The 27,537-nt window shown below is 41.4% G+C and overlaps 2 protein-coding genes across 8 annotated transcripts in view; one reads left to right on the top strand and one right to left on the bottom strand.

The window, feature by feature from the left end:
* The window catches only part of RSPRY1 (ring finger and SPRY domain containing 1), a 51,194-nt gene extending 23,867 nt beyond the window's left edge, over positions 1-27,327 (bottom strand). Inside the window, exons 1-8 of one of the 6 annotated variants that reach the window (XM_055364310.2) lie at positions 26,773-27,284; positions 24,557-24,679; positions 11,201-11,705; positions 8,091-8,143; positions 7,037-7,149; positions 3,152-3,278; positions 2,305-2,363; positions 76-142 (exon numbers count right to left, since the gene is read on the bottom strand). In XM_055364310.2, coding sequence (XP_055220285.1) covers positions 76-142; positions 2,305-2,363; positions 3,152-3,278; positions 7,037-7,149; positions 8,091-8,143; positions 11,201-11,550 — 769 coding nt within the window. In that variant the 5' untranslated portion in view covers positions 11,551-11,705; positions 24,557-24,679; positions 26,773-27,284. Of the gene's footprint in view, positions 1-75; positions 143-2,304; positions 2,364-3,151; positions 3,279-7,036; positions 7,150-8,090; positions 8,144-11,200; positions 11,706-17,075; positions 17,443-24,556; positions 24,680-25,970 lie in introns of those variants that run through there. The other 5 variants (XM_055364304.2, XM_055364309.2, XM_055364308.2 and 2 more) reach the window with 5 other exon arrangements.
* Positions 27,328-27,380: 53 nt separating this feature from the next.
* The window catches only part of PSME3IP1 (proteasome activator subunit 3 interacting protein 1), a 33,310-nt gene continuing 33,153 nt past the window's right edge, over positions 27,381-27,537 (top strand). Inside the window, exon 1 of one of the 2 annotated variants that reach the window (XM_055364311.2) lies at positions 27,381-27,532. In XM_055364311.2, coding sequence (XP_055220286.1) covers positions 27,410-27,532 — 123 coding nt within the window. In that variant the 5' untranslated portion in view covers positions 27,381-27,409. The remainder of the gene's footprint in view (positions 27,533-27,537) is intronic. The other variant, XM_055364323.2, reaches the window with a different exon arrangement.

Below are 27,537 nucleotides of genomic sequence, written 5' to 3'. Positions count from 1 at the left end.
TCCAGTAACTAAGAAAAATAAAATTTTTAACAACCAATACAGAAGATCATTAGTGCAAGAAGTCACTATACCTACTTGTCTGTGCAAACTTTTCCAGTGCGATAAGTGCAAAAAGCATGACTGTGGGGTGGGACTGTAACTTCTGAAAAACAACAAAAGATAAAAAAAAAAAAAAATCATTCCCCTGCAGAGGTGGCAAGTTATCAGTTTCATTTCCTTGCCCAATATGTGCTAGATGTTTTTTCGAGTGGTCAGAAAAGTTTCATTCATTCAAGTTCTCAATTATCCATTTGGCTAATAATGTTAGTAATGAACTGGACAGGCTCTCTTAATCTTGTATTTTTTTCTTAAAGTCACTAGGTTAATTTATAGATTTGGAAATTTCAAAAGTATCCTGTTAAATACACTATGTTATTTTACTTAATAAAACTTATATTGGGGCTTTGTTAAATAAAATATTCATTCTCACATTCATTTGTGCAAGCCAAACAGAAACCTAGAATTATAAACTAAAAATGATCTTTTACTTAGAATCCTAAAAAGAACCACTTATCACTAACAAGTTGCAAAATTATAAATAATTAAATTAACAATTAATGGCTCAGTTTTTAAGCTGTTCCCTGAAAGGAATTCTACAAATGCTGATGGTAGACAGGAGAAAGCAACAAGTGAACTCTTTTAGTTACATTTAAGTTCATGTCACATGAGTTCCCCTTTAAGGAAAGGTCTATCTGTTGAACATGACACCTTCTCATAGCCGTGCTTTCCCTACTGCTACATTGGGAGCCACCAGAGGAGCTCCAGAACATCAGATGATTCCCACTCACTTCCCTGGTACCCCCTAAGTTCTGGAAACCTCACATAACCACCATCCCTGCTGCTGGAAAGCCTATTCAGCATTCTATTTCTTCTCATATCCATCTAAATCCCTCTGCCTGGCTTTTCAGGCCCTAAACCCTTTCTAGCTGGCTACTCAGTCTGTGTCCTATCTCTGAACACTGTCTTCTCTCATCAGACAATTCTCTGTCTCTGGACTTCTGCCTGTGATGTTCCCTTAGCTAAGAAACCAATTTTTTCCCTCCTCTGGGCACAATAAAATCCTCATCTATAGCATGACCCAGCTGAGGGGTCCACCTTCATCAGGAAGTCTGACTTTCATGACACCCCAGCTCTCATTACCCATACCACCCACCTTCTCATTTAGTCTTTTTTTTTTTTTTGAGGTGGAGTCTCGCTCTGTCACCCAGGCTGGAGGGCAGTGGCGAGACCTCAGCTAACTGTAATCTCTGCCTTCTGGGTTCAAGTGAATTCCTGCCTCAGCCTCCTGAGTAGCTGGGACTACACACACATGCCACCATGCCCAGCTAATTTTTGTATTTTTAGTAGGGACCAGGTTTCGCCATGTTGGCCAGGCTGGTCTTGAACTCCTGACCTCAGGTGACCAGCCCACCTCAGCCTACCAAAATGCTGGGCTTATAGGCATGAGCCACCGTGCCCGGCCCTAATTTAGTCTCGACGAAATACTTTCTCCCATGATCACATCCTGTGATAAAATGGAGGCTAATTACCTTGTCTGAGTAGTTTTGTTTCCTCAACTAACCAATAAACCTCTTGAAATCATAGGACTGCCATGTTGTATCCCCAGAGTGCTCACTGAGAGTAAGGTAAGTGTTTTAAGCACGCATCAGTGGGTATTGACAAATAAGGGTTTTCAGACCAGAGTTTTGAAAAGGGCCAATGCTCACTAGGCCTACAAAAACAACTTTTAAAAATACAGACCATTCAAGACCACAGGCCAGAACTATGAGAGATCTGAGGGCACAGCCTCAGCAAACCAGAAGCTTCACAGACAATATATTAAATACTCCAGTGACAACAGTTTTAAGAAGAGTAGCAGTGAGGGGGAGGGCAGGGAGGAGTAGAGATTTATATATACTGGGAATCTGACTTGATGGCCTCCTGGCTTGGAACGCCATGTAATTGTTTCTACTGTGGAGGTCCCTATTACCATTTGGCAAACTCAAGGAACATGCAAAAGAGCCAATCATAGCAGCTATCTTATGACTAAATTTAAAACCAGACCAACTCAGCTGTTTTTGCTGGTTGGGATAAATTCCAATCCCACTCTCTTTTTTAAACATAGGAGGGAATAAATAAGCACTCGGGAAACACCTGCAAATAAAATTTACAATTGATTCCATTCTCTGTGCCAGTGGCTATGCCAGCAATTTGAGAAAATGCACAGTTCTAGATGATGCCCACTTCTAGATGACTAAGAATAAATAGTTTTGATGTCTCACTTACCAGACACTGTAGCAAATATTCCAGTATTCCTGGGCTAAGTAAACCTATACTTGCAGGACCTAGACAAATACAACAAACACTTGATATAATAAAAATGCCAGATTATTTTAAATCACTGGTAACAATCAAATCGTTTTGGTAGAACTCTTTCACGCACATTATCTTATTAAAGCCTCCTGCTCTGAGGTAGAAAATAGTACTAGCCCCATTTCACAGTTAAGCAAGTGAGCCCACAGAGTTAAGCAACTAACTCCAGGGCACTTGGCAAGCACATGGGAGAGTCCAAACCAGTAGCCACATGTTCTGATTTCTAATCCATTGTTTCTTCCACAATACGTGATGTAAGTAGCTGAGCTATGCCCCTGTACTTTGCTGTTAACTTTCTTAAAATGGGTAACATTCATAAACAAATTAAATACCTGCTTCTCAGGAACTGCTCCAACCAGAAGTTCCTTTTCTTCTCCCTCTACCTTGTATGTCTTCATAATCGAGCTAAACTTTATAAAGTGTGTATATATGCAAATTATATATTGTATACACACATACATATCTTTGTTATGCTGAATTTAGCTTTTTTCCCTTTTTTCTTTTCCTCGCTCCTTATTCTTAAAGCAAATAAGCACAACTTTTTTCTTTTAAAATTTCCCCTGAAAATCTACAAAGCTAAATTAAATTGCATTCACCTCTGTAGCCTTTCAGTAATTTTCTTCCAGTAGTCTATGTCTCTCAATATCATTTTTAAGAGACTTCTTTCTGGTATAGCAGTTTGATCAAAGACCTACAGTACAAATCTCCCTTTAATGTCAAACAACTTAAGATCTTCCACTGTGGAGTGTCCCAAAGTTACCTGCTAGTTTCTCGGCCAAGCAGCCTAGGACTGCAGATGTGTTCCTGTGTTTGGCAGGATGGCTTGAGTCCTGGCAAGCTACTTCTCCATTTAAATTGAGAATTTCAGTCAATTTCTGGAGTGCATCCTAAAACAAAAAAGTACAAGTGGGTTTGACCCATATACTACACAGGTTGTTTTCCCAGGCTCAATTTTTTTTTTGAGACAAAAGCTATAACCAGCACTTTGGGAGGCCAAGGCGGGCGGACCACAAGGTCAAGAGTTCGACACCAGCCTGGCCAACATGGTGAAACCCCATCTCTACTAAGAATACAAAAATTAGCCAGGTGTGGTGGTGCGCGCCTGTAATCCCAGCTACTCAGGAGGCTTAGGCAGGAGAATCACTTGAACCTGGGAGGTGGAGGTTGCAGTGAGCCGAGATCGTGCCACTGCACTCCAGCCTGGACGACAGAGCAAGGCTCCGTCTCAGGGGGGTGGGGGGAGCTATAACCAGGTGTTAAATAAACTCAGAATGACCATATGAAAATTATGCAATGTACCCTAATGATATCATTGATGGGAAATATCTGATCAACCTGAAAGTCTCCTTACATGACTTACTACATTCCATTTCATTCAGAATGCTTAAGTTGTATCAAATATATGCTACATATTCTTGAATCACTAAACAGATTAAACCCACTCAGATGCCATTATGAAAACATTAAAGACTGGTGATGTTGAAGTAAAAAGTTACTTTAAAAAAAGTTTTACTAAGCAAAAACAAATCCCAGCAGAGTTTTCTTCTTTTCTTTTTGCTCTTGCTCTGTTTCCCAGGCTGGTGTGCAGTGAAGTGATCATGGCTCACTGTAGCCTTTACCTCCTGAGCTCAAGTGATCCTCCCACTTCAGCCTCCCTCGTAGCTGGGACTACAGGCACATGTCACAATGCCCAGATAATTTTAATTTTCTGTAGAGATGGGAATCTCATTATGTTGCCCAGGCTGGTCTTGAACTCCTGGCCTTAAGTGATCCTCCTGCTTCAGCCCCCAAAAGTTTTGGGATTATAGGCATGAACCACTGCACCCTGCCCCAACAGAGTTGAAGGCAAATTGAAACAGGCACCTCTTATAAGCCTAGGCAAAGGTCAATTCATTGGTGACTACACTAAAGACTTTCCCCTTCCGTCCACAATGTTTTTCTGCACTGGGCTTAAACAGATGAATGAAAATGCCAGAATTGAGGCTGGGCACAGTGGCTCATGCCTGTAATCCCAGCACTTTGGGAGGCCAAGGTGGGAGGATGCTTGAGCCCAGGAGTTTGAGACCAGTCTGGGCAACATAGCAAGACTCCATCTTAAAAATGAAAGATGCCAGAATCCAAAAAAAGAAAAAAAAAAGGACTCTGTAAAACGCATGGACTAAGGCAATGAAAGTTCGATGCTTTTGTTCTATGTAAAGGATAACCAATGTTACACTAATCACTAATACATTTGAGTAAGATTCAAAAGTGCTTTCAGTTTTAACTTTTTGTTGTTGTTGTTGTTGAGATGGAGTCTCACTCTGTCGCCCAGGCTGGAGTGCAGTGGTGCAATCTCAGCTCACTGCAGCCTCCACCTTCCGAGTTCAAGTGATTCTCCTGCCTCAGCCTCCTAAGTAGCTGGGATTACAGGTGCACGCCATCGTGCTGGCTAATTTTTGTATTTTTAGTAGAGATGAGGTTTCACCATGTTGGCCAGGCTGGTCTTGAACTCCTGACCTCAAGTGATCTGTCTGCCTTGGCCTCCCAAAGTGTTGGGATTACAGGCATGAGCCACCGTGCCCGGCTTTTTTTTTTTTTTTTTTTTTTTAACAGAGACAAGGTCTCACCATGTTGTTCAGGCTGGTATCAAACTCCTGAGCTTAACTGATCCTCCTGCCTTGGTCTCCCAAAGTGCAGGGATCACAGGCATGAGCCAGTACATTCAGCCCAGTTGTTCCTCTTAATAAAAAACATTCTTAAAACTTTTGTTATGAGGAAATTGCTTAGAGAAAGATAAGAAAATCAGCGCAGCAACTCAACATTCTCTTCTAGCTTCTGAATAAAGATCGCCACCTGAGATACAAATACTTCTTTTTTTAACCAGGCTGGAGTGCAATAATGCCATCTTGTCTCACTGCAATCTCGACCTCCTGATTGCAAGTGATCCTCCCACCTCAGCCTCCTGAGTAGCTGGGACTATAGGCATGCACCACGTCACCCTGTTAACTTTTGGATTTTTTTGTAGAAACAGGGTTTCACCATGTTGCCAGGCTGGTCTTGAACTCCTGGACTCAAACAATCTGCCTGCTTTGGCCTCCCAAAGTGTTGAGATTACAAGTGTGAGCCACTGCGCCCAACCTAAATGCTTCTTTTTTTTTTTTTGAGACAGAGTTTCGCTTTGTCGCTCAGGCTGGAGTGTAGTAGCACGATCTCAGCTCACTGCAATCTCTGCCTCCCAGGTTCAAACAATTCTCGTGCCTCAGCCTCCTGAGTACTGGGATTACATGTGCCTGCCACCACTCCCGGCTGATTTTTAGTAGAGATGGGGTATTTTAGTAGAGATGGGGTTTCACCATGCTGTTCAGGCTGGTCTCGAACTCCTGACCTCAGGTGATCCACCCACCTCAGCCTCCCAAAGTGCTAGGATTACAGGCGTGAACCACCGCGCCCAGCCTTAAATGCTTCTATTTTTAACATTTTAAAAATTTTAACCTAGGCAGGGCACAGTGGCTTACGCGTATAATCCCAACACTTTGAGAAGCCAAGGTGGGAGGATCCCTTGAGCCCAGGAGTTCAAAATCAGCCTGGGCAACATAGTGAGACCCTTTATCTACAAAAAATAAAAAAAATTTAGCTAGGTGTGGTGGTGCATTCCTGTAGTCCAGCAACATGGGAAGCTGAGGCAAGAGGATCACTTGAACCTGAGAGGTTGAGGATACAGTGAGCCATGACTGTGCCACTGCACTCCAGCCTAGGCGGGGCCGGGGAAGGAAGGGAGGCAAGAAGGAAAGGGAAGGAAGGAAGGAAGGGAGGGAGGGAGGGAGGGAAAGAAAGAAAGAAGAAAAAAAAGCAATTAAATAAAGCCTTGATAGAGAATGTGGCGGGGCACGGTGGCTCACGCCTACAATGCCAGCACTTCGGGAGGCTGAGGTGGACTGACTGCTTGAGCCCAGGAGTTTCAAGACCGGCCTGGGCAACATGATGAAACCCCATCTCTAAAAAAAATACAAAATTAGCCAGACATGGGGTCATGCACCTATGGTCCCAGCTACATGGGAGGCTGAGGTGGGAGGATCACCTGAGCCTAGGGAGGTTGCAGCTGCAGTGAGCTGTGATTGCTCTACTGCACTCCAGCCTGGGTGACAAAGTGAGACCCTGTTTCAAAATAAATAAATAAAAAGGCAGAGGGATGGGCGCAGTGGCTCATGCCTGTAGTCCCAGCACTTTGGGAAGAGGGCGAGGCAGGTGGATCACCTGAGGTCAGGAGTTCAAGACCAGCCTGGCCAACATGGTGAAATCCCGTTTCTACTAAAAATCCAAAAATCAGCCAGGTGTGGTGGCGGGTGCCTGTAATCCCAGCTACTTGGGAGGCTGAGGCAGGAGAATCGCTTGGACCCAGGAGGCGGAGGTTGCAGTGAGCCAAGATCACATCACTGCACTCCAGCCTGGGCAACAGAGTGAGACTCTTGTCTCAAAGAGGAAAAGAAAAAAAAAGAGGACATAATTCTTCATAATACAAAATAAATTTACATAATAAAATCAATACTGAATAAAACAGACCCCAAATGTATAAAGATGAAACACATTACATCAAATGTTCTTTGTGGTCATTTATCTTGTGCTTAAGCACAAATGATAGTTTCATAAAAGATAAGTATTAACTTACTTTAGTGGGCAATGGACATTCATCTAGTAACAATGTTATAACAGCTGGTCCCAGAGGATCTTCCAGTGGAATAACTCTAATTAAAGACTGGACAACATCCAACCATCCTTCATCTAAGAGCAAATCAAGAAGATTATATGATGGAGCCACTATTTTTAAAATGTGAAAATATGTCACACGAGATCAATTCACATTAAAAGAAAGACTTTTGGTCTATAGATTTTTAGCAGCTAATATTTGGCATGGACATAATCATCAATTGCTAGTCATCGTGGTGGAGTAAAAACATCTTAAGTTACAGGAGTCTGGTGATTTGTGGGTACCTTTATTTGGAAAAAGGTTAAGCTATGGTCTTGTGCTCTCACATTAAAATAGTTTTAAGCATCTTATTTACTACATAGGAGTTAACTGAGAAAATGAAGTATACTCAGCAGTTGGCTTTGTTTTCAGAATGATACTTAGGAAACTAAGGAACAAAAAATATCTTTGGCCAGGGGCTGTGGCTCACACCTGTAATCCCAGCACTTTGGGAGGCTGAGGCAGGAGGATCCCTTGAGCCCAGGAGTACAAGACCAGGCTGGGCCAACATGGTGAAATTCTGTCTCTACAAACAACAGAAAAATTGCTGGGTATTGTGGCATGCGCCTGTGGTGCTAGCTACTTGAGAAGCTGAGGTGGGGTGATCACCTGGGCCAGGGTAGGTTGAGGCTGTAGTTGAGCTGTGATCATGCCACTGCACTCCAGCCTGGGCAACAGAGTGAGACTCTGTCTCAAAAAAAAAAAAAAAAAAATTATATATAAATAATCTCCTCTCCATTCCAGAACAGTATGGTGAAAGATCCATCAATGCCAAAAAAAAAAAAAAAAAAAAAGGTATAATATGCATATCTACTCAGGGAAATTTCCATACAGTAAGGGCTTTTTTCATTGTTATGTATGCTGTATTTTTGGAGTCTTTTATCTCAAAACAAAACAAAACAAAAAACAAAAGGAGGCTACTTTTCTTCATTATTATATATTCATTATAAAGTAATAAAAACAAAACTAAAAATACCTGTTTCTGCCATTTCGTGTAATGTTATCATTGAATAGGGAGGTTCCTGATCACTGGAAAAAAAATTCAAGGCATTAAACCTGAGGAAATAATAAATGACAATTCCAAATAAGAATTCAAACTGGAGGTGTGGAGGTAAAAAGGGACAGAAGAAATGAACACAAATGTAAGGAAAGAGATAGAAGAGACAACCTGAGCTATGACCTGTAAGGATGAATGTATACCATATGTGCTCATTTCCAGTCACTGTCCACAATGACCCACAGACAAAATGGGCAGGTGGATACAGACAAAGACTACTATGTGTCCTGGGGTAAAACCACAGGAGTAAAACTGGAGATCACAGCCTACTCTCAGCTTTACACTCAGAGGCCCAGTGCCAACTGAGACAAGCCAGGAAGGTCAACATCATCTTCATACTTACCTCAGAGAAATGCCAGGAAGAGAGATGACAATCCCGGTTGAGGACTTATGGAAGCAAGGGCCTATATACCCATCTTCATTTTGAAGTTTTCTTCTGGAAATACCACTACATGCTTAGACTTCATAAAATGGTATTACAAGAAACAAAACCAAACTTAAGGAACTACTTAACATTCTAGACATTGCTCCAAAGTGGCATTATACACCTTAATTCAGTGGTGTGATCCCAGAAATCTTTAAAAAGTCCTTCGGGGGAACTTCAATAATGAGATGTTTTCCATTAAACAATTCTAACTGCTTAAGAACTCACCACTTATTTGTTTACATATTGTGGGTCTCTGTTTTACTGTGGAAAAAAAAAAAAAAGCCCCAAAAACTATCATCTTAAGTCATTTAATCCAGAGAATAACCTTGTGATATGGGAATTAGTATGGTCATTTCAGGTACTCATTAGGTGCTGCCTGTTTAAACAATATAATTGACTGATGCAAGTATTTCTGAAGAATGATCTGGCAATAATAAAATTAAGTATGCATATACCCAACAGTTGTAGATAAATTTTTACACAGGTCCAAAAATCGATGCATATTTGCGCTGTTCACTGCAGTGCTGTTTGTAAGAACAGAAATTTGGCAGTAACCTAAGTGACCATCACCAGATGAAAATGTAACAAAATATAATACTTTCAGGCATACAAGGGAATACTCTGTAATAGTCAGAAGCAGCTGTAGATTTATATACAGTAACACAGATTTCGATGTTGAGAGAAGTTAAAAACAAAGAGGTTTGTATAACTATGTCACTCTCTTTTAAAATATTGCAAGGGGCCAAGCGTGGGGGCTCACATCTGCAATCCCAGCACTTAAGGAGGCTGAAGCTGGACAATCGCTTGAGTCCAGGTATTTGAGACCAGCCTGGGCAACATGGCAAGACCTGGCTCTACAAAAACTTTTTAAAAAATTAGCCAGGTGCAGTAGCACACACCTGTAGTCCAAGCTACTTAGGAGGCTGAGGTGGGAGGATGGTTTGAGTCCAGGAGGCTGAGGCTGCAGTGAGTCATGATCACGCCACTGTATGCCAGCCTGGGTGACAGAGTGAGACCCCGTCTCTTTAAAAACAAAACAAAACAAAACAAAAAAACTCTCTCTCTCAAAGTCTATTCTGCACCCATTTTTCCAATGAGCTTAAATTAACATTGTTTGTGGTTTACTTCCTTATTTGGGAAGGACAACTTTTATTACAATTTGGTACAAGGGATTTAAAAAATTTTTTTTAATTAATTAATTTTTGAGACAGGGTCTTGCTCTATTGCCCAGGCTGGAGTGCAGTGGTGTGATCATAGCTCACTGCAGCTGGAAACTCCTGGACTCTAGCAGTACTCCGGTCTTAGAATCCTGAGTAGCTGGGATCACAGGCAAGTGCCACTGTACCTGGATAATTTTTAAATTTTTTTTTGCAGAGATGGGATCTCCCTATGTTGCCTAGGCTGGTCTTGAACTCCTGGCCTCCAGCTATCTTTCTACCTCAGCCTCTCAAAAGTGTTGGAATTACAGGTATGAGCCATTGTGTCTGGCCAAAAAATTATTCTTCTCGAAGACTAACAAATGCTCCAGTATTTTACGGAAAAGTTTAATACAGCTCTAAAAATTCGTTTGTATTCACAGGTACACTCTGTTTTATGCTTAATTTTTGAGGAACTAAACGAAACTGGGTTTCTATAAATGTGATTATCAAATGTTTATATACTTAAATTTACTAGCAGGGCCTGAAGCAAAAAGAACACATAAGTAACTTTTTAAAAAATACTACCATCTACTGAGCAACTGTTAAGTACAAAGCTCCACACTGAATGCCTTATGTACATTATCTCATGATAATCCTTGTGGGAACAGTATTATCCCCCCATTTACAGATGAGGAATCTGAGGCTTCAAGAAGTAACTTACCCAATGTCACGCAGTTAGTAAGGCACTGGGCCAGAACTTGAGCTAGGCCCATCATGGTTCTAAGCTTTGTGCTCTTAACTACTGAAATATACAACCTTAAGTTAAATGTTTTTTTCTACTTGGATGCCCTTTAATCTCACTGTTATTCAATCTATGATTTTGTATTTAGAGGTAGACAAAGCAGAGGAAAAGACAAAACAGGTACAGGTGTGCCTTGCAGTATCAACTGACAAGCTTCCTAAATGGATTAAAGATAGTCAAATAAAGGATAAAGGATCAAATAAAGGATAATGAAAACTCTCCTTGACCTTAGTCCTTATGCTGCCAAGAGAAGCTGCCTGTAGCCATGTTCTTGGTAAAACAACTTACCTTGAATCTGAGGTCAGTGGAATAGACAGGCATGTACCATTAACAGTGAGCCTTCATGAAACCATTTCCTATTGTAGCTAGCAACATAAACTCACTCCATATTTACTCTATTCTCTAATAAAGATCATAGCTTTATAGTGTTTTCTGCTACAGAAACATTTAGACATTTCCAGACAAAGTAGATGACAGCAAGCAAAAACATCAAATCTTATCATTTACTCTGCCATCAGCGGAGCATTAAAATATTCTCCTTTGCCCTGTGAGCACAAGGCTTGGCGAGTATGTCCTAAAGGAACTGAAGGAGTCCTAAAATCATGGTTCCTGGCAGAACACTTTTCATTCCACTGGAGATGACCGTGAGTCAGATACTTACTTATCTACAAGAGTCCGTATTACTGCCAGTGTGTCCAACACTAGCCCATCCACATTTTGTTTCTTTCTCCTTGGCTCATGCGGTCCTCGGCCCCTCCTTGGTGGCCGAACAGGGTCCCGTGGTTGGCTCCTTGTGTCAGCAGTGGGTACTGCACTGTTCTCGGCCTGTTGCTGTTGGGTGTCAACACCGTCATCTGTTCCACTGTCATCTCGGCAGATACAGGAATTACCCATGGTAGTAGCGGCACCTCCAGTCCCTAGGAAGTGGGCTATGTGCTCTTCGAGAGTCAACAACAGACCCTGGCCAAGGCTTCTGCTCGCTAAGAACACGGCCCAACCAAAGACGATCATTTAGGTAGTTTTCAGTTTTCCAAGTACTGTTTTCATAACCTGGAGTTGAGGAATTTGCATCCTATTTGTTTTTAACAACTGAATGCCAAAGAAAGTTGCAGAGCTTATTCCCAACATTATCAACTACAGGGGATTCTGGACATCCAATGGCAGTTCTAAAAGAAAATGAGAAAAAGGAAAATGAATAAAAGATTCTTGACCACTTAATTACTCAAATTTTCCTAGTCTGATTTTATAGATATTAGGATTCTAATGAAGAATTATCTTTGGTTATTTTTATAGGTTTCCAATACAAAGAGATAGCTTTGGATAACAGAATTAGCAATCAATCAATAATTTCTTTTTATCATTCTGTTACAAAGTTGATTGCCAAACCATATTCTTATAGACCAGAGGAGTTATCATTGATTTTTTTAAAACCACATGTATAGTTTTTCCTATCTATATAGAAATACATTAGAAGGATGTGTGCATTTTTTTTTCAAGGGCTCCTTTTATCATAAAAAAATGAGTTATCTTTCTGTGTAAGAGGTAGGTGTTAAAAAGAGAAAAATCTTTAAAAAAATGAATTATCTCCTTTCTTTAAACCCATAGGATAATTTAATAAGTTTTAAATAAAATAATTACAGACGTTTGTTGTTAAAAAAAAAAGTTATGATACAAATATGACAGCACCATTTGATATCAAGGAGAATAAAAGGATAGAGTTCCCCATTGGAAGCTCACTCAAGAACTGACAGAATTCATACAAGTTGTTGCAAAGTGTTTCTGTTATGTAAGCAAGGCTTTGTTTTGGGAAAGGAAAACTGATATCACAAAAGTTGTATTTTCACAATGATCAGTTTGTTGCACATGTCTATTACAAAGTTCAGAATAAGATGCACCAATTTATCTTTGCCTGAAAATACTGACTAAGCACCTTGTGCCAGGTACCACACTGGACTAGGAGAATAAAGATGAGTAAGGAATAGTTCCTGCCCTCCAGGAATTCATGGATGGCCATTCTCATCCCACAAAGTATGTTTATCATTAAAAACCTAATGAAAGAACCAGCTCTTCAAGAAGCTGGTAAAATCTGGTTAGATTCTGGAAGGAAGTAAAGATTTAGAAATAGGAGACTTACATGGGCTGGTAGCAAAAAGTAAAAAAACAAACAAACAAACAAACAAACAAAACAGGCTGACATCTGGAGAACAGGCCACATAAGGAATAGACTATGCTAGTGTGTAGCCTCTACACAACATCTGGCTAGTTGCAATTAATTCCTCATACCTTGAGCACTGACCAGGAATAATATAAACAAAATTTATAATTCAGTGGAATTAGAAGAGAAATATTACTCCCATTATTTTATTTATTTATTTACTTATTTTTGAGGAGTCTCGCTCTATCACCCAGGCTGGAGTGCAGTGGTATGATCTTAGCTCACTGCAACCTCCACCTCCTGGGTTCAAGCAATTCTCCTACCTCAGCCTCTCGAGTAACTGGGACTACAGGTGCTGCCACCACACCCAGCCAGTTTTTATATTTTTAGTAGAGACGGGGTTTCACCATGTTGGCCACAAACTCCTGACCTCAGGCTATCTGCCCACCTCGGCCTCCCAAAGTGCTGGGATTACAGGTGTGAGCCACTGTGCCCAGCCTATTTCCATTATTTTAGACAGATTCATGGCAAATTCTTTTTATTTTCCCAGTTTGATTACTGCTACAGGGAAAACATAGAAGAAAAAGAGAAAAATGGAGACAGAAAGTCTTCAGATATATATATATATATATATATATAATCATATGTAATAAAATATATATAAAGAGGGAGGAGGCAAAGGGAAGGGAGAGAAAAGAATGGAATGGGATGGAACAAGACAGGAGAAAGAAAAGGATAAAGGAAATGAGAGGCAACAGATGTTTTCACTATTAAGACAGCAATGGCTGGGCCAAGTGATACCACAGATGTTCTTGGTTCCCCCAAACCACTCGGGCTGTCTTCAAAATTTGGAGGTTGTACTGAAAAGGATGTGACTGAAGTATATAGGTAGGAGTATGATGCAAGGACCAGCTGGAAATAGCTTTTTAAAAGAACACATTCTAAACCAGCAGAGTCGAAGTAACAACATTGCCATTACTGTGGGGATCAGAGTATGATTCGCTTTAGAGGGTAGATAACTAAGAGATTTCGATGCTTAAAAGAATAGAGGAAACAGAAATCAGAAATAGGAATAATTCTTTAAAGGATCCCTGAAATGAATTTCTACAGATCTTATAAATTATGCTAGTTTCTGAGAAAGATGAAAAAGCAACATTTAAGAAGCTATGCTCTGGGTCCTCTCACAGAAATTTCACTGATAAGGCGCTGTTAGAATATTTCAGGTGAAAAGAGGTAAACAATTCAAGGTTTTTGGACAGGTCTGGCTCTGGGCCAGTAGGTCAGATGATTGCGCCACTGGAATATTTACTTGAAATTGTATTTTATTAAAAAAAATCTTTATCCAGAAACCTTAAAATATACACATTCATTTCTAAAACCTAAACGCTGCACAGGCCTATGGAATGTGAAAGTTCCTCTTCTGCTCTACCTAGCCCATGCCTTTCCCAGAGATAACTAACCTCTTAAAAGCTTCATACATTTGCCTCCATATCTATTATTATATACTTTCAAACTAGCTTTTTCTTTTTTTTTTTTTTTTTGAGATGGAGTCTCACTCTGTCACCCAGGCTGGAGTGCAATGGTGCGATCTTGGCTCACTGCAACATCTGCCTCCCACGTTCAAGTGATTCTCCTGCCTCAGCCTCCTGAGTAGCTGGGATTACAGGCGCACACCACCATGCCTGGCTAATTTTGTATTTTTAGTAGAGACAGATCTTCACCATGTTGGTCAGGCTGGTCTCAAACTCTTGACTTCGTGATCCGCCTGCCTCGGCCTACCAAAGTGCTGGGATTACAGGCATCAACCACCGCGCCCAGACGCTTTTTCTTTAAATCTAACTAGAATGAAGCCATAAATACTGTTCTATGATTTGCTCTTTTTAATACCACAACCTTCTATATCAGTATATATATAACTACCTCATGCATTTAAAGGCTGTACAGAAATTCATACTCTGGATTATCATAATTTCTTGACCACTATGCTATAAAAACTTGTGGCTAACCCAACTAACACTTTGGGGATGGTAGAAGGGAGTAGTCCAGGATTAGAGACATGGGACCTCTTCTGGGGAAATGTGTCATCCCCTGGGGAAGTGCTAACTCCAAACTCCTTCCTCACAGTGGTAAGGGTCCTAGGACTATGCTCTGTGGTGTCAACACTGCCACAGCAGAGGGGAACTCCACTGGCTGCTCTAATACCCCACAGCCTTTCCATACAATCTGTATGAAGGTGGGATGGGAAACAAGATGCAAACAGTAGATTCAATCCAAATTGGGGAAAACATACCTGAGGAAGGGAGACTAATCACGTACTAAAAATAACTGGCAATGATTTGAGAATGTCAAGTTCCAGAAAACAAAGCCTTGAAGGGGAGAGAACAGGGATCTTGTTGCTCAGTAATTTCAGGGGGAAAAAAAGCAAAAAGAATAGGGGATCCTATAAAGTTACAATTTAATGCCAACACATAAAAGTGTTTAGGAATAATTAAGAAGAAACCATCTTGGGGGTGCCTGTGAGGAAAGAAGTTAAAAAGAGGTTTGTTGGATCTTAAATTCTTAAACTTTATTTTATCATTTTTTCCTAAGGTTTTTATACACTGAATACAGAATAATCTATGCAGATTTCCATTTAGTACAATTTTTTTTTTTTTTTTGAGACGGAGTCTTGCTCTGTCGCCCAGGCTGGAGTGCAGTGGCGTGATCTCAGCTCACTGCAAGCTCCGCCTCCCAGGTTCATGCCATTCTCCTGCCTCAGCCTACCGAGTAGCTGGGACTACAGGCACCCACCACCACGCCCAGCTAATTTTTGTATTTTTAGTAGAGACAGGGTTTCACTGTGTTAGTCAGGATCGTCTCGATCTCCTGACCTCGTGATCCGCCTGCCTCGGCCTCCCAAAATGCTGGGATTACAGGTGTGAGCCACCGTGCCCGGCCCATTTAGTACAATTTTAAGGTGATTGGATGATATCCAATACATGCAGATTCTTTTTTTAAATCTGACTAAATCTGATAGGATGGGCATGGTGGCTCATGCCTGTAACCCCAGCACTTTGGGAGGCTGAGTTGGGAGGATTGCTTGAGCCCAGGAGGCTGAAACCAGCCTGGGTAATGTAGCAAGACCCCGTTTCTGCAGAAAAAATTAAGAAATTAGCTGGGCATGGTAGTGCACACCTGTGATCCCAGATACTCAGGAGGTTGAGGTGGGAAGATCACCTGAGCCTGGGAAGTCGAGGTTGCAGTGAGCCCTAATGGTGTCATTGCATTCCAGCCTATGTGACAGAGCTAGACCCTGTCTTTGGGGAAAAAAAACAAAAACAAAAACAAAAAACAAAAACTGACTAAATATGAAGGTAAGAAGACAAAAAGTAAGTTTTTTTCCAAATAGAACTAAAGTGCGTTTTGAGTCAGTTTCTTCCAAAAGAGCAATTTTCCTTAAATGACCCAGAAAATGTCAACTATAAAATTTGTCAGAGAAGAAAATGAGACTTTTAAAAAAACTGTAAATACTTTAAAGCCAGACTTTTTTTTTTAAATAAAAAAGACCAGCTGTGAAAACCAAGTGTAAAGAAGAGGTTAATTAGGTGGAAGAAGCTGGAAGGCATTTTATAAAGGCAAGCCTATGAAACGTACAAGGAAAAAACAAGAGCTGTTACCTCTAAATACTTTCTGAGATGACTACACAGAGTACTCTTGAGGGCTACAGCCACAGACAGGGCACATAAATGAACAAAGTAGATGATCTTTCAGATTTATTTGGCACTGAAAACCTATAGGTTTTAAACTGGAAATGGCTGTCATTCATGGTATTTTTTTCTTACAGAGAAGTGATGGACTGCAGGCAAAAGACTGGGTGAAAGCTAATCAATTACACTTTAGACAATTTTTTGTTTCATCCATTCAAAAAAAGCTTTACGTGGCCCACTTTCCAAGGACCACTGCTTTAAGACAATAAAACTGAGCTTACAGATTTTACACACAATACCAGAAGCCACCATAGCACAGTACACACTCTGTTGTCAGACTAGGTGAAAGTCCCAGCCCTGCAATATTTACTGATACGCATCCTAATTAACCTGACTCTTGACACATGTTAAAAAACAGACATAGTAACAGTTCTTATCTCACAGTACCACTGTGGGGATTAAATGAAATAATGCATGTAACACGCATGGCACAGTGCCTAACATTTAAACTGGATCAAAAAAATGCAAGATGTTATAAAATGAGCACATATCTAATCAGAAATAACTAAATTACCAGGGGAGAGGGATTCTGGAGTAAAACTTGAGTTAAAAGCACTAAGAAAACTAAAGAATTTATCTTTTACAGAACTACCCCATACTGAAGTAATTTTTACTTATCTATAACCTATACTTACCTATATTTTCAGACAGAGAATCTTGGGAGGGATTGTAGCTTGACCATCCCATAGGTGGCATTAGAATCACTTAGAGTACTTATTAAAATGCAAATCCCTGGTCCCACTACGAATAGCCAGAATCAGAATTTCTGGGATGCTGGCCCAAGCTTGTGTTTTCTTAAAAGCTCCCCAAGTGACTCTGATGGCAGCCACATTTGGAAATCACTGTGTATAGAACCTACCACAGAACCTGGCACAGCAGGAAGGACACACTGACTGAACTAGGGGGGCAAACTGAAATACTAAAGGGCAATTCTTCTTGGGTCAAAAATGTTAATTTCCTTGTCCAGTAAAATGAACTGAGACTATCTTTGAATGCAGTCCTTCGGAGAGGTCATAAAAAGCCATTAGAATGGTTATATCCATAAGTGACATGTACAGTACATATCAACACAAAGGAAAAAATGGCTCCATATATTTCCCATGAGGTCCATCTTATGAACCATCAAAATGAACCTAAATGATTCGCTGCTTAAGGATATCATCAAGGGTTAAGAGACTGAACGGAATAGAAAATGAGTAAGATGAGATTATATAAAGGCAACACATCTGTAATACCTATATATATATATATAATTTTTTTTTTTGAGATGAAGTCTCACTCTGTCGCCAGGCTGGAGTCCAGTGGTGAGATCTCAGCTCACTGCAACCTCTATCTCCTGGGTTCAAGTGATTCGCCTACCTCAGCCTCCCGAGTAGCCAGGACTACAGGCGCGTGCCACCACGCTCAGCTAATTTTTTGTATTTTTAGTAAAGATGGGGTTTCAATATGTTGGCCAGGCTGGTCTTGAACTCCTGACCTCATGATCCACCCGCTTCAGCCTCCCAAAGTGCTGGGATTACAGGCGTGAGCCACCGTGCCTAGCCAATACCTATATTCTTTACCTTAACTTCAAAGACAACATTAGCTGGTGAAGTCAACTTTGAGACAAAAAAAAAAAGCTAGTCACACAATTTAAATACACGTCTGTGGCAAACATCAACTGATTTAATAATTTTTATCACTGGATGCCAGTGCTTAGTAGAAGGACTCTTCTTACCACCTAAATGGCAATACTTTTAATATCATTATACTTTTTTATTTTTATTTTTTCAGACGGAGTTCCACTCTCATTGCCCAGACTGGAGTGTAATGGTGTGATCTTGGCTCACTGCAACCTCCATCTCCCCGGTTCAGGCGATTCTCCTGCCTCGGCCACCCGAATAGCTGGGATTACAGGTGCCTGCCACCACGCCTGGCTAATATTTGTACATTTAGTAGAGATGGGGTTTCACCATGTTCACCAGGCTGGTCTTGAACTCCTGATCTCAGGTGATCTGCCCACCTCGGCCTCCCAAAGTGCTGGGATTACAGGCGTGAGCCACCATGCCCAGCCTAATATTACACTCTTGATAACAATTTTGCTGCAAGAGCATAATTATGATCGAATATTTCCTTTGCAAATCTATTTCTCTGAAGTGTGGTATTATTAATTTTGATTCTTGCCTTTTTAAAAAAGAAACTAAAGACTATTCTCTCCATTTCTATATTATTTATTAGATTTTTACATTTTACATGTTTTTTCGTTTTTCTTGGGGGCAAATGAAGCACCTAACGCTTTATATTTTTTTAAAGCTGCTCTGAGACAAAAAAAATAATCAAACTTACGGTCTTGGTAAGTTTGGTGTTAAAGCAGTAAGGTTCTGGTACTCACTGTCTTTATAAAACACAGACCTCTACCATCATAAACAGCTCACCATGGAGACATCTGGCCAACTAGTCTAACCCTCTCTGACAAATGGTCCAGGAATCAATGATTCATCTCTTCAAATATTTGCTTGCATTCAGCCATAGTACAGATCAGTGAGAAAGAACACTTTCTTTTCTTTGAAAATAGGACTGCAGAATTACACTGCCTAGGAAGGAAAAGCTGATTACAAGAGTGACCATAAAGAAGAAAAACCAGACTTTGGGCACTAAATTACTATTGTTATAATCTTCACCTTATCATTCCAAAATAGTGTTAGAGGATGTGACTTTTTTTTCAACCCTCCCCCACAAAGGCTAAGTCAAATAGCATGAATAGCAAAATGTGTAACATCCTGAAAATTTTAATGATGTTCTCTCATTAGAAAATGTTTTCGGATTTTTCCCTAAGTGTGTTAAAGAGATAGCTTCTATCGTCACATTTACTCCCCACTCCCAATATTGTATTATGAAATTTTCCAAACATACAGAAAACTGAATTAGAGTTCACTGTAAACTGTGAACTATATACCCACCACCTAGATTCTACTACTAACATTTTACTAAACTTGCTTTATCACTATCCATCTCTTATCCATCATTAATCCATACAGTTTTTTTTTACATATTTCAAAGTAAACTATAGGCATCAGTATACTTTCTCTTAAATAATTCAGCATGCATATCACTAATTAGACTTCAATAAACTTCAAGTTTTTAGGAGTCGAATTTACATACACTGAAATGTGCAAATCTTTTTTTTTTTTAAACGGAATCTCATTCTGTTGCCCAGGATGGAGTGCACTGGTGTGATCCCAGTTTACCACAACCTCTGTCTCCCGGGTTCAAGTAATTCTCCTGCCTCAGCCTCCTGAGTAGCTGGGATTATTGGCACATGCCACCACACCCAGCTAATGTTTGTGTTTTCAGTAGAGAAGGGGTTTCACCATGTGGGCTAGGCTGGTCTCAAACTCCTGACCTCAAATGATCTGTCCACCTTGGCCTCCCAAAGTGCTGGGATTACACGCGTGAGCCACCGCACCTGGCTGAAATGTGCAAATCTTAAGCACAGTAACGTGCTGAGTTTTATCAAATGCATATACCTGTGACTCAAACCCTATCAAGATAGAGAACATTATCTAGAAACATATTTGCTTTAAAAAATACAAAAATTAGCCAGGCACAGTGGCGTGTGCCTGTAATTCCAGCTACTTGGGAGGCTGAGGTGGGAAGATCACTTGAATCCAGAAGGTGGAGGTTGCAGTGAGCCGAGATCATACCCTCAAGCCTGGGTGACAGAGCAAGACTCTGTCTCCAAAGAAAAAAAAAAAAAAAAAAAAAGCCTGCAGAACACTCCAAAGACCACAATCTTCTTACTGAAGATTGTGTTTAAATAGGGAAAACTCTCAAGTCAACAATACTGATTTGGTAATGCATGAAGATTACACTTGCCAGCTGAAACAGAAACTACCTAAAGATGTTTCAACAAGAGTGTTTCTGTCTTTAGACTCTAAAGCCTCTGGTATTTCATTGGGGAAGGTAAGAAGGGGGTAGATTGTGAAATATTTGGTTGGAATTTTACTTTTCCCACAAAAAGAAAGGTTGTCTTGATGAGGCGTTTTTACTTGCCTCCCAGATGTCCAAAGCTATCTAACCGTAGGTTTAAGTCACACAGAGTACCATTAACCCCTGAATTGTAACTGTCAAGAAGTCTGGGAAAAGCACTGGATGATTCTGACATTTCCCTTATGCACTGAGGATCTTTAAGAAAGCACACCTTTGAAAGTAGATATTTTTTTCTGGTTGGAAGACTATCTGAGCAGTGCATGGTGGCTCACACCTGTAATCCCAACACTCTGGGAGGCCAAGGCAGGCAGACAGCTTGAGCCCAAGAATTTGAGACCAGCCTGGGCAACATGGCGAAACCCTGTTTCTACAAAAAATACACAAATTAGCCAGAGTGGCGGCTTGGACCCTATAGTCCAGCTACTGGGAAGGGCAGTGGGAGTGAGGGGTGGGAGGATCGCCTGAGCCGGGGAGGTCGAGGCTGCAGTAAACCATGATCGCACCACTGCACTTCAGCCTAGGAGACAGAGTGAGACCTTAAAAAAAAAAAAAAAAAAAAAAAAAAAAAAGAGTCTCTGGAAAAACCTTCGTCTAAAAAGTTGAGAGCTTTTTTAACCTAGTAGCAGTGCATCTGTAGTCAGAAAGAATTACAGAATATAGTCCTGACCTAAAACGGTACAAAGGAGAAAAGACAAATCCTTTCAGCATTCAAAGAATTTATTAAAAAATAAAATTTAGGCCTAGGATAGAGTAAGGAATTTCCGGAAGCAAATAATAGTAAAAAAGGGGAAGTAAATAATCCCTGCCCGAAATCTTAAGGATTGAAAAATTTGCCTTGGACTCCCAAAAAATACTAAGGAAGAATTGAGGTAAATGCTTATGACGGTTACAGTACAGGGAAGAAAAACAAATGTAATATTCCATAGTACTTGTGGTTTTCCCCCCAGGAGGCCAAATAATAGGAGATTATATGTTATTCAAATATACACAAATCTGAAGGAAAAGGATTTTTCTATTATAGAAAACTCTTTGCTCTTAAGAAAAGCAAATAAAATATATAAGCAGCATGAATATCAACATTTTCCTTAATGATGGCTACTTTAAATGATGTCTAAAACACTCATACTGCATACTCATTTGGATACTTATTAGACCCTAATATGTATTCAATAAATATCTTAGGTGAATTTATTCTAAAATCTGTAACATAAAGTCTCTCCAAAATATTTACCATTTTGAAAAACTGAGACAACACCATTCAATAACTGTATATCCAATGCTTATATGGCAGGCAGTGAGGAAAGACGGAAAAAGGTCCCTCATGCTCCTGACAAAGGGAGCTGGGGTTAGGGACAAACTTAGCTCCCTACCCAAAGACTACAGATAAAGCATCTACTAGAAGGAGGCCTCTTGTTCCATCAGTTTTCCAGTGGAAAAGGAACTTTGGTAACACTGAAGTACCTCTGTGTGAGCAAGTTTTTAGGTGACTATACAAATCAGCAATAGCAAAAGGGGACTAGAGAATCTATCTTTGCATTGTAACACATTTATGTCTTACATTATAAGCCAAAATATTGTTGGCATAAATATTCCCGCCCACACAATGAAAAGTAAACAAAAAACCTATAAATTAAATTGATAAAGATGAAGCTAAATAAAAATTCTAATAAAAAAAGACGAATCATGATGAAAACTGAGATCATTTTGAGACAATACAGATGATGCACCCCAAACTAAGCACACTTCCTGAATACTGCAGGAATCCCCATTCTGCATATGACATGTGAGAAGCTTGTACTGGTGCCAGGTTTCCCAGGACAGACTTCCTGGGCGAAAAAAGTATTAAGAGACCACAGTAAACTCCAATATTGTTCTAGTTTTAGGTTATGAATACCATGTTTTAGTAATCCTTAGTAATTCACTTGGTAGGTTATTAATAAGTAGCCCTTAGGCATACCTAAGTATGAACAACTATGAAGCAATAAAAACTTAAAAAAAAAAAAAAACAGTGCTATATTTCCCATGTGGAGGGATTGGGCAGGAATCACATCTTGAGAATCACTGCATTAAGGGAACACAAGAGCGAAAACAATTCTTCAGGAGGTAGAGGGGTAAGAAAAAACTAACACTGAACATTAAACTATGAGGTAATATACTTGCTGAGTAAGGTATTTCAAACCTTCTATTTGAGGTACATAGGACCTATGAAATTACGCCTGGAAACTATAATTTCAAGCAACAAGAAAGCTATGTGCAGAGTTCATTCCTTAACAAATTTAAGGAGTACATAAATTCCTTACTATTTCAAATGTATTCTCAGTTTTCAAAAGCTCAGAAACAAAGCGGAATGTTCTCTAAGAGGCCACCATTATTTATAAGATAACTTTTCCTGATTTAACCTTGTATATACCACACATTTATCTAAAGTTACTGCTTTTACATATTTAACCAGCAACCACTCCCTTTTGGAATGGACACATTTGTATGTTTTCTCTACTCACAAAGGTTGGCAAGAAAAGGATTTCAAAAGCTGACTTACTGAATGATAAACCAAAGGGAAATATTCACTCCTTTGCACTTCCAAAAGTTGTAAAAGTCCCCTCCAAAAGGCTGTTGCCCAAGTTACGGCATTTACTACTTCGTGATTATTCTGCTTTTCAATTTTCTAATTTGAATATCAGGGAAAAAACTACCCAAATTCAATGATAACTGCCTTGAAAATGCCAAAAGCTTGAAGAGAAGCTAAATCCATAGTTTATTATCCCCAAATAATTCTTTTGAAATAGATTGCTGGTTCCACTGTGTTTCCCATTTATGGTGACTACTGACTTTCCACTTATTTTGCAATCCTGAGACTATCACACCCCACTTTACAAGTATCCTACTAAAAAATACAGAACATTTCCTATTTATTTATTTGAGACAGGGTGTTGCTCTGTCACCCAGGCTGGAGTGCAGTGGCTCACTGCATCTTCAACCTCCCAGGCTCAAGAGATTCTACCACCTCAGCCTCCCAAGTAGCTGGGACTATCTGCATGTGCCACCACGCTGGGCTAATTTTTGTATTTTTTTGTAGAGATGGGGTTTTGCCATGTTGCCCAGGCTGGTCTTGAACTCCTGGGCTCAAGTGATCCTCCCGCCTTGGCCACCCAAAGTGTTGTGATTATAGGTGTGAGCCACCATGCCCAGCCATAACTTCCAATCTTAAGTAGTGTAATAGTGATTACCACCTTCAAGAATTCCTAACATTTTCTCCAAACTATATAGAGTGTGAAAGAAAGCTGTATTTAAAAAGATGCAAAGGGATTTCCCACTTCATTAGAACAAATTACTTCATTGTTAAGGAAAGCACATACAATTCTCAATAGACTAAATTAAGCTCACAAGGCCAGACATGGTGGCTCACACTTATAATCCTAGCACCTTGGGAGGCCAAGGTGGGTGGATGGCTTGTGCCCAGGAGTTTGAGACCAGCCTGGGCAACATGGCGTAACCCTGTCTTAAAAAAAGTGCAAAAACTGGCCAGGTGTGGTGGCTCGCACCTGTAGTCCCAGCTACTTGGCAGGCTGAGATGGGAGGATCACCTGAGCCTGGGAGGTAGAGGCTTCTGTGAGCCTGTGAGCCGTGATTGCACCACTGCACTCTAGCCTGAGAGACAGCATGAGACCCTGTCTCAAAAAAAAAAAAAAAAAGAAAAGAAAAAGAAAAAACAGAAAAAAAGAAATACAGAATAATTGTTTGTTAAACTCTTGCCAAAACACACTTTTTTTTTTTTTTTTAGCCTCCAGGCCCCACAGTGCTACATAACTCAGATTTGTTGTTTTTACCTGATTCACTACAGATTAACACACTATTATACAAAATGCTAAGTTTTTATTTCCCTTTGATACTTGCTAAATGAAAAGTTATTTTGCTGACAAAAGCAGAAGCCCACATAGAGTATGCTGGGATACCTCCTATAATCAATAACTTGAAAATAATCACTGAGGGCCAGGCACAGTAGCTCATGCCTGTAATCCCAGCACTTTGGGAGGCCAAGGTGGGCAGATCACTTTGAGCTCAGGAGCTCAAGACCAGCCTGACCAACACGGTGAAACTCCCTCTCTACTAAAAATACAAAAATTAGCCGGGCATGGGTGGTGCTTGCCTGTAATCCCAGTTACTTGGGAGGCTGAGGCAGAAGAATCGCTTGAACCCGGGAGGCGGAGGTTGCAGTGAGCTGAGATCGCGCCATTGCACTCCAGCCTGAGGAGCAAGAGGGAAACTCGGTCTCAAAAAAAAAAAAAAAAAAAAGTCACTGAGTACAGAAAAAAGCATAACACAGAAAGACATTAAATAGTAGGTTAGGGCAACATGCATCCTGGGAGATCAAATAACTCACAATCACCAGTTATAGTTTTTAAAAAGATCCACAGAATATAGGATCACAAAAACAGAAAATTCAGAGCAGTACAAAAATTACTTCGAAAGGCGGACACAGTGGCTCACGCCTGTAATCCCGGCACTTTGGGAGGCCGAGGCAGGTGGATTACCGGACGTCGGGAGTTCGACACCAGCCTGACCAACACGGAGAAACCTGGTCTCTACTAAAAATACAAAATTAGCTGGGCGTGGTGGTACATGCCTGTAATCCCAGCTACTCCGGAGGCTGAGGCAGGAGAATCGCTTGAACCCAGGAGGCGGAGGTTGCAGTGAGCCGAGATAGCGCCACTGCACTCCAGCCTGGGCAACAAGAACCAAACTCCGTCTCAAAAAACAAACAAACAAAAAAACAAAAACACAACTAAATTACTTCGGAAAAAATCCCATATAAATTGCCCGATATTTGGAAAACCATATCTAACAAGTACGACGAACCAAACACTAGTAAAATGTCATACAGGGACACAAGTCTCTTACAATCTCATAGAGGGATCTACAAAGCAAGATACCATCCCAGGAAATGCAAAGTCCACATAAGGGGAAAAATAAAGAGAACCACTGTGCAAGAGAAATTTAAAAGCAACTTCCAACATGCCTCATAATCTATAGTCTAGGGCTACCACAACAACGCATAGTATTCGTGGAGGAAAAAAGGCAGTCTTTACAAATCACAACTGAGGGAGAAAGTATGATATTCACTGCCTGTAGACATCCAAAAGCCACGCATATATATATGCAAAAGGGGGAGGAGGTTTACAATGTTGAGATCAAATTACTTAGAGGAAAATTTCAGCTGTTAGGGGAAAAAAATTCCTGAAGGAAAAGATATTACAGTGGTAACTCCTGCCAGCACCATAAGAAGTTCAAAGTAAATGAAAACTCTGAGAGCAAAAGCTGGAAATCCCACCATTCCCGTCTAAGCAGGGTTTGAAACCATGGGTTTAGATCTTAATATAACCTAAGAAGCTGTGAACCTTGAAGCTTTCAGTACAATATGGCTCCCAGCACTCCGCAGGTGACAGACAACGACTGTATTAATCTCACCCCTTACCTCTACATACTACTTTACATTTTAGAAAGTGCCTTCACTTTTATTCCTCAACAGCAACCCGTTTGGTGGTAGAATCACAGTAACTTACGTTCACGCAGCTTGTAGTTTGTACTTTCACATACTGCGCTGGTTATTTTACAGAAGAGACTTAAGGAGGTTAAGTCACTCCACTAAGCAAGAACAGATGGTAGGTGAAGGGCCTGGAAAACTGCGGGATTCTACTCAGTCAATAACAGACACTTCTAACCCTTCAAAGTTCAAAGTACAACACTCCAGGGGGAGCAACCTCTCTCAGAGAACTATACAAGACAGGACCTCGGAGTCTCAGCCGACCGTCTCGGTCTCAGTAGGTTTCCCTCCCCAAACACGGGGAAAGTGAGGCAGCAGGAGAGACAAATGCCTAATTTGGACTCACGCAAGGGGTGTTGGTGGGATAGACTCTCCCCACCCCACTCGGGCAATAAGCCCGGAAGCAGTTGGATCCTGTGTCTGGGACACCTGGTCGATCTACAGAGAGGGAATAATTCCCGTTTCCCTTTCACTACTCCCCACTCTGGCTTTCCTATGGATGGAGGTGTCTTCTTCCCATCACCGCCCAGAAATCCCCTCTCCCCAAGGTCCTTACCCAATTTTCAGCTCCGGCTTCCGTAGTAGGACATTCCGCTAGTTCTAGCTCCTGCCTCCTAGCCCCATTCTCTTTCTATCCCAAGGCGTTTCTAAATCTCCCCGGGGAGGTATGCCTCACCCGTGCCACCTAGACCGTAAACTCCACAAAAAGAACCCTCCTAAAGCGTCCCTTCATCTACCCTTTCTATCCAGGGCACCCCTGAGTAGGTCAGGACCCCATCGGTACCAGGAGCCACCCCAGGGGATAGATAGCTGCCTCTCACCTGGGCCCTGTTAGCCGCAGCCTCCTCAGAAGGGCGACCCCCAAGAACCTCTTCTGGTGAGGACCCCCGAAAGAGGGAACACCCTCTTCTAGGAACCTCTTCAGATCCCTCAAGCGCGGGCCTCGGTGGAAAACCTCTCGGCTGTTTCTCAGGTTCTGACCAACACCACCTCTCTCCCGGGCCCTTTCCAGAGCCTACCCCGGCCCCAGTCCGGTCCGCCCGCCCCAGGCTCGAGCGGCTCTTCCCCTCCCTCACAGACGTCCCCAACCCTCAGGATTCCTCCCGTTCCGCGTGCCCAGGGGGCTTCTCAGAGCAGCGCGGTCGGGCTGTGGCACTGACTTTCTCTACCTCCCGGGCCCACCGGAGGGAGGGGGCGGCGGCGGCGGCGCGACTCCTTTGTGACAGGTCCGAGAGAACGGTAAAGATGGACGCGAGGCCACGGCGCTGCCATTACGCGCAGAGCCCACCCCCGCTTCGTACCGCCCCAGCCCTCCCTCAGTCCCCTAGGAAACGCCCCTTCCTCGGTGGCAATCCCTCTCCTTGATAGCCAATCACCTTTCAAAAATCGTGTCACGTGATCAGAGGGACCGGCCCGCCCTCCAGGCGCAGACTGGCCAATCCTCATCCTGAGGCGTGAATGGCCCAATCAAGTCTCTCCGGCTCGTTTTCAGGGTACCGGATTTCCATCGGGCTCCCGGGGAGGAAGAGCTCCGCGGATTGGGTTACGTCGCCGGAAGTGGGGCGGGACTCTATTGTGGCGGTGAG

The sequence above is a fragment of the Gorilla gorilla genome, chromosome 18 (genome assembly GCF_029281585.2).
Source record: "Gorilla gorilla gorilla isolate KB3781 chromosome 18, NHGRI_mGorGor1-v2.1_pri, whole genome shotgun sequence".
Taxonomy (NCBI): domain Eukaryota; kingdom Metazoa; phylum Chordata; class Mammalia; order Primates; family Hominidae; genus Gorilla; species Gorilla gorilla.
Note: the sequence above shows the minus strand (reverse complement) of the source record. Positions and strands in the feature narration are given on the sequence as shown.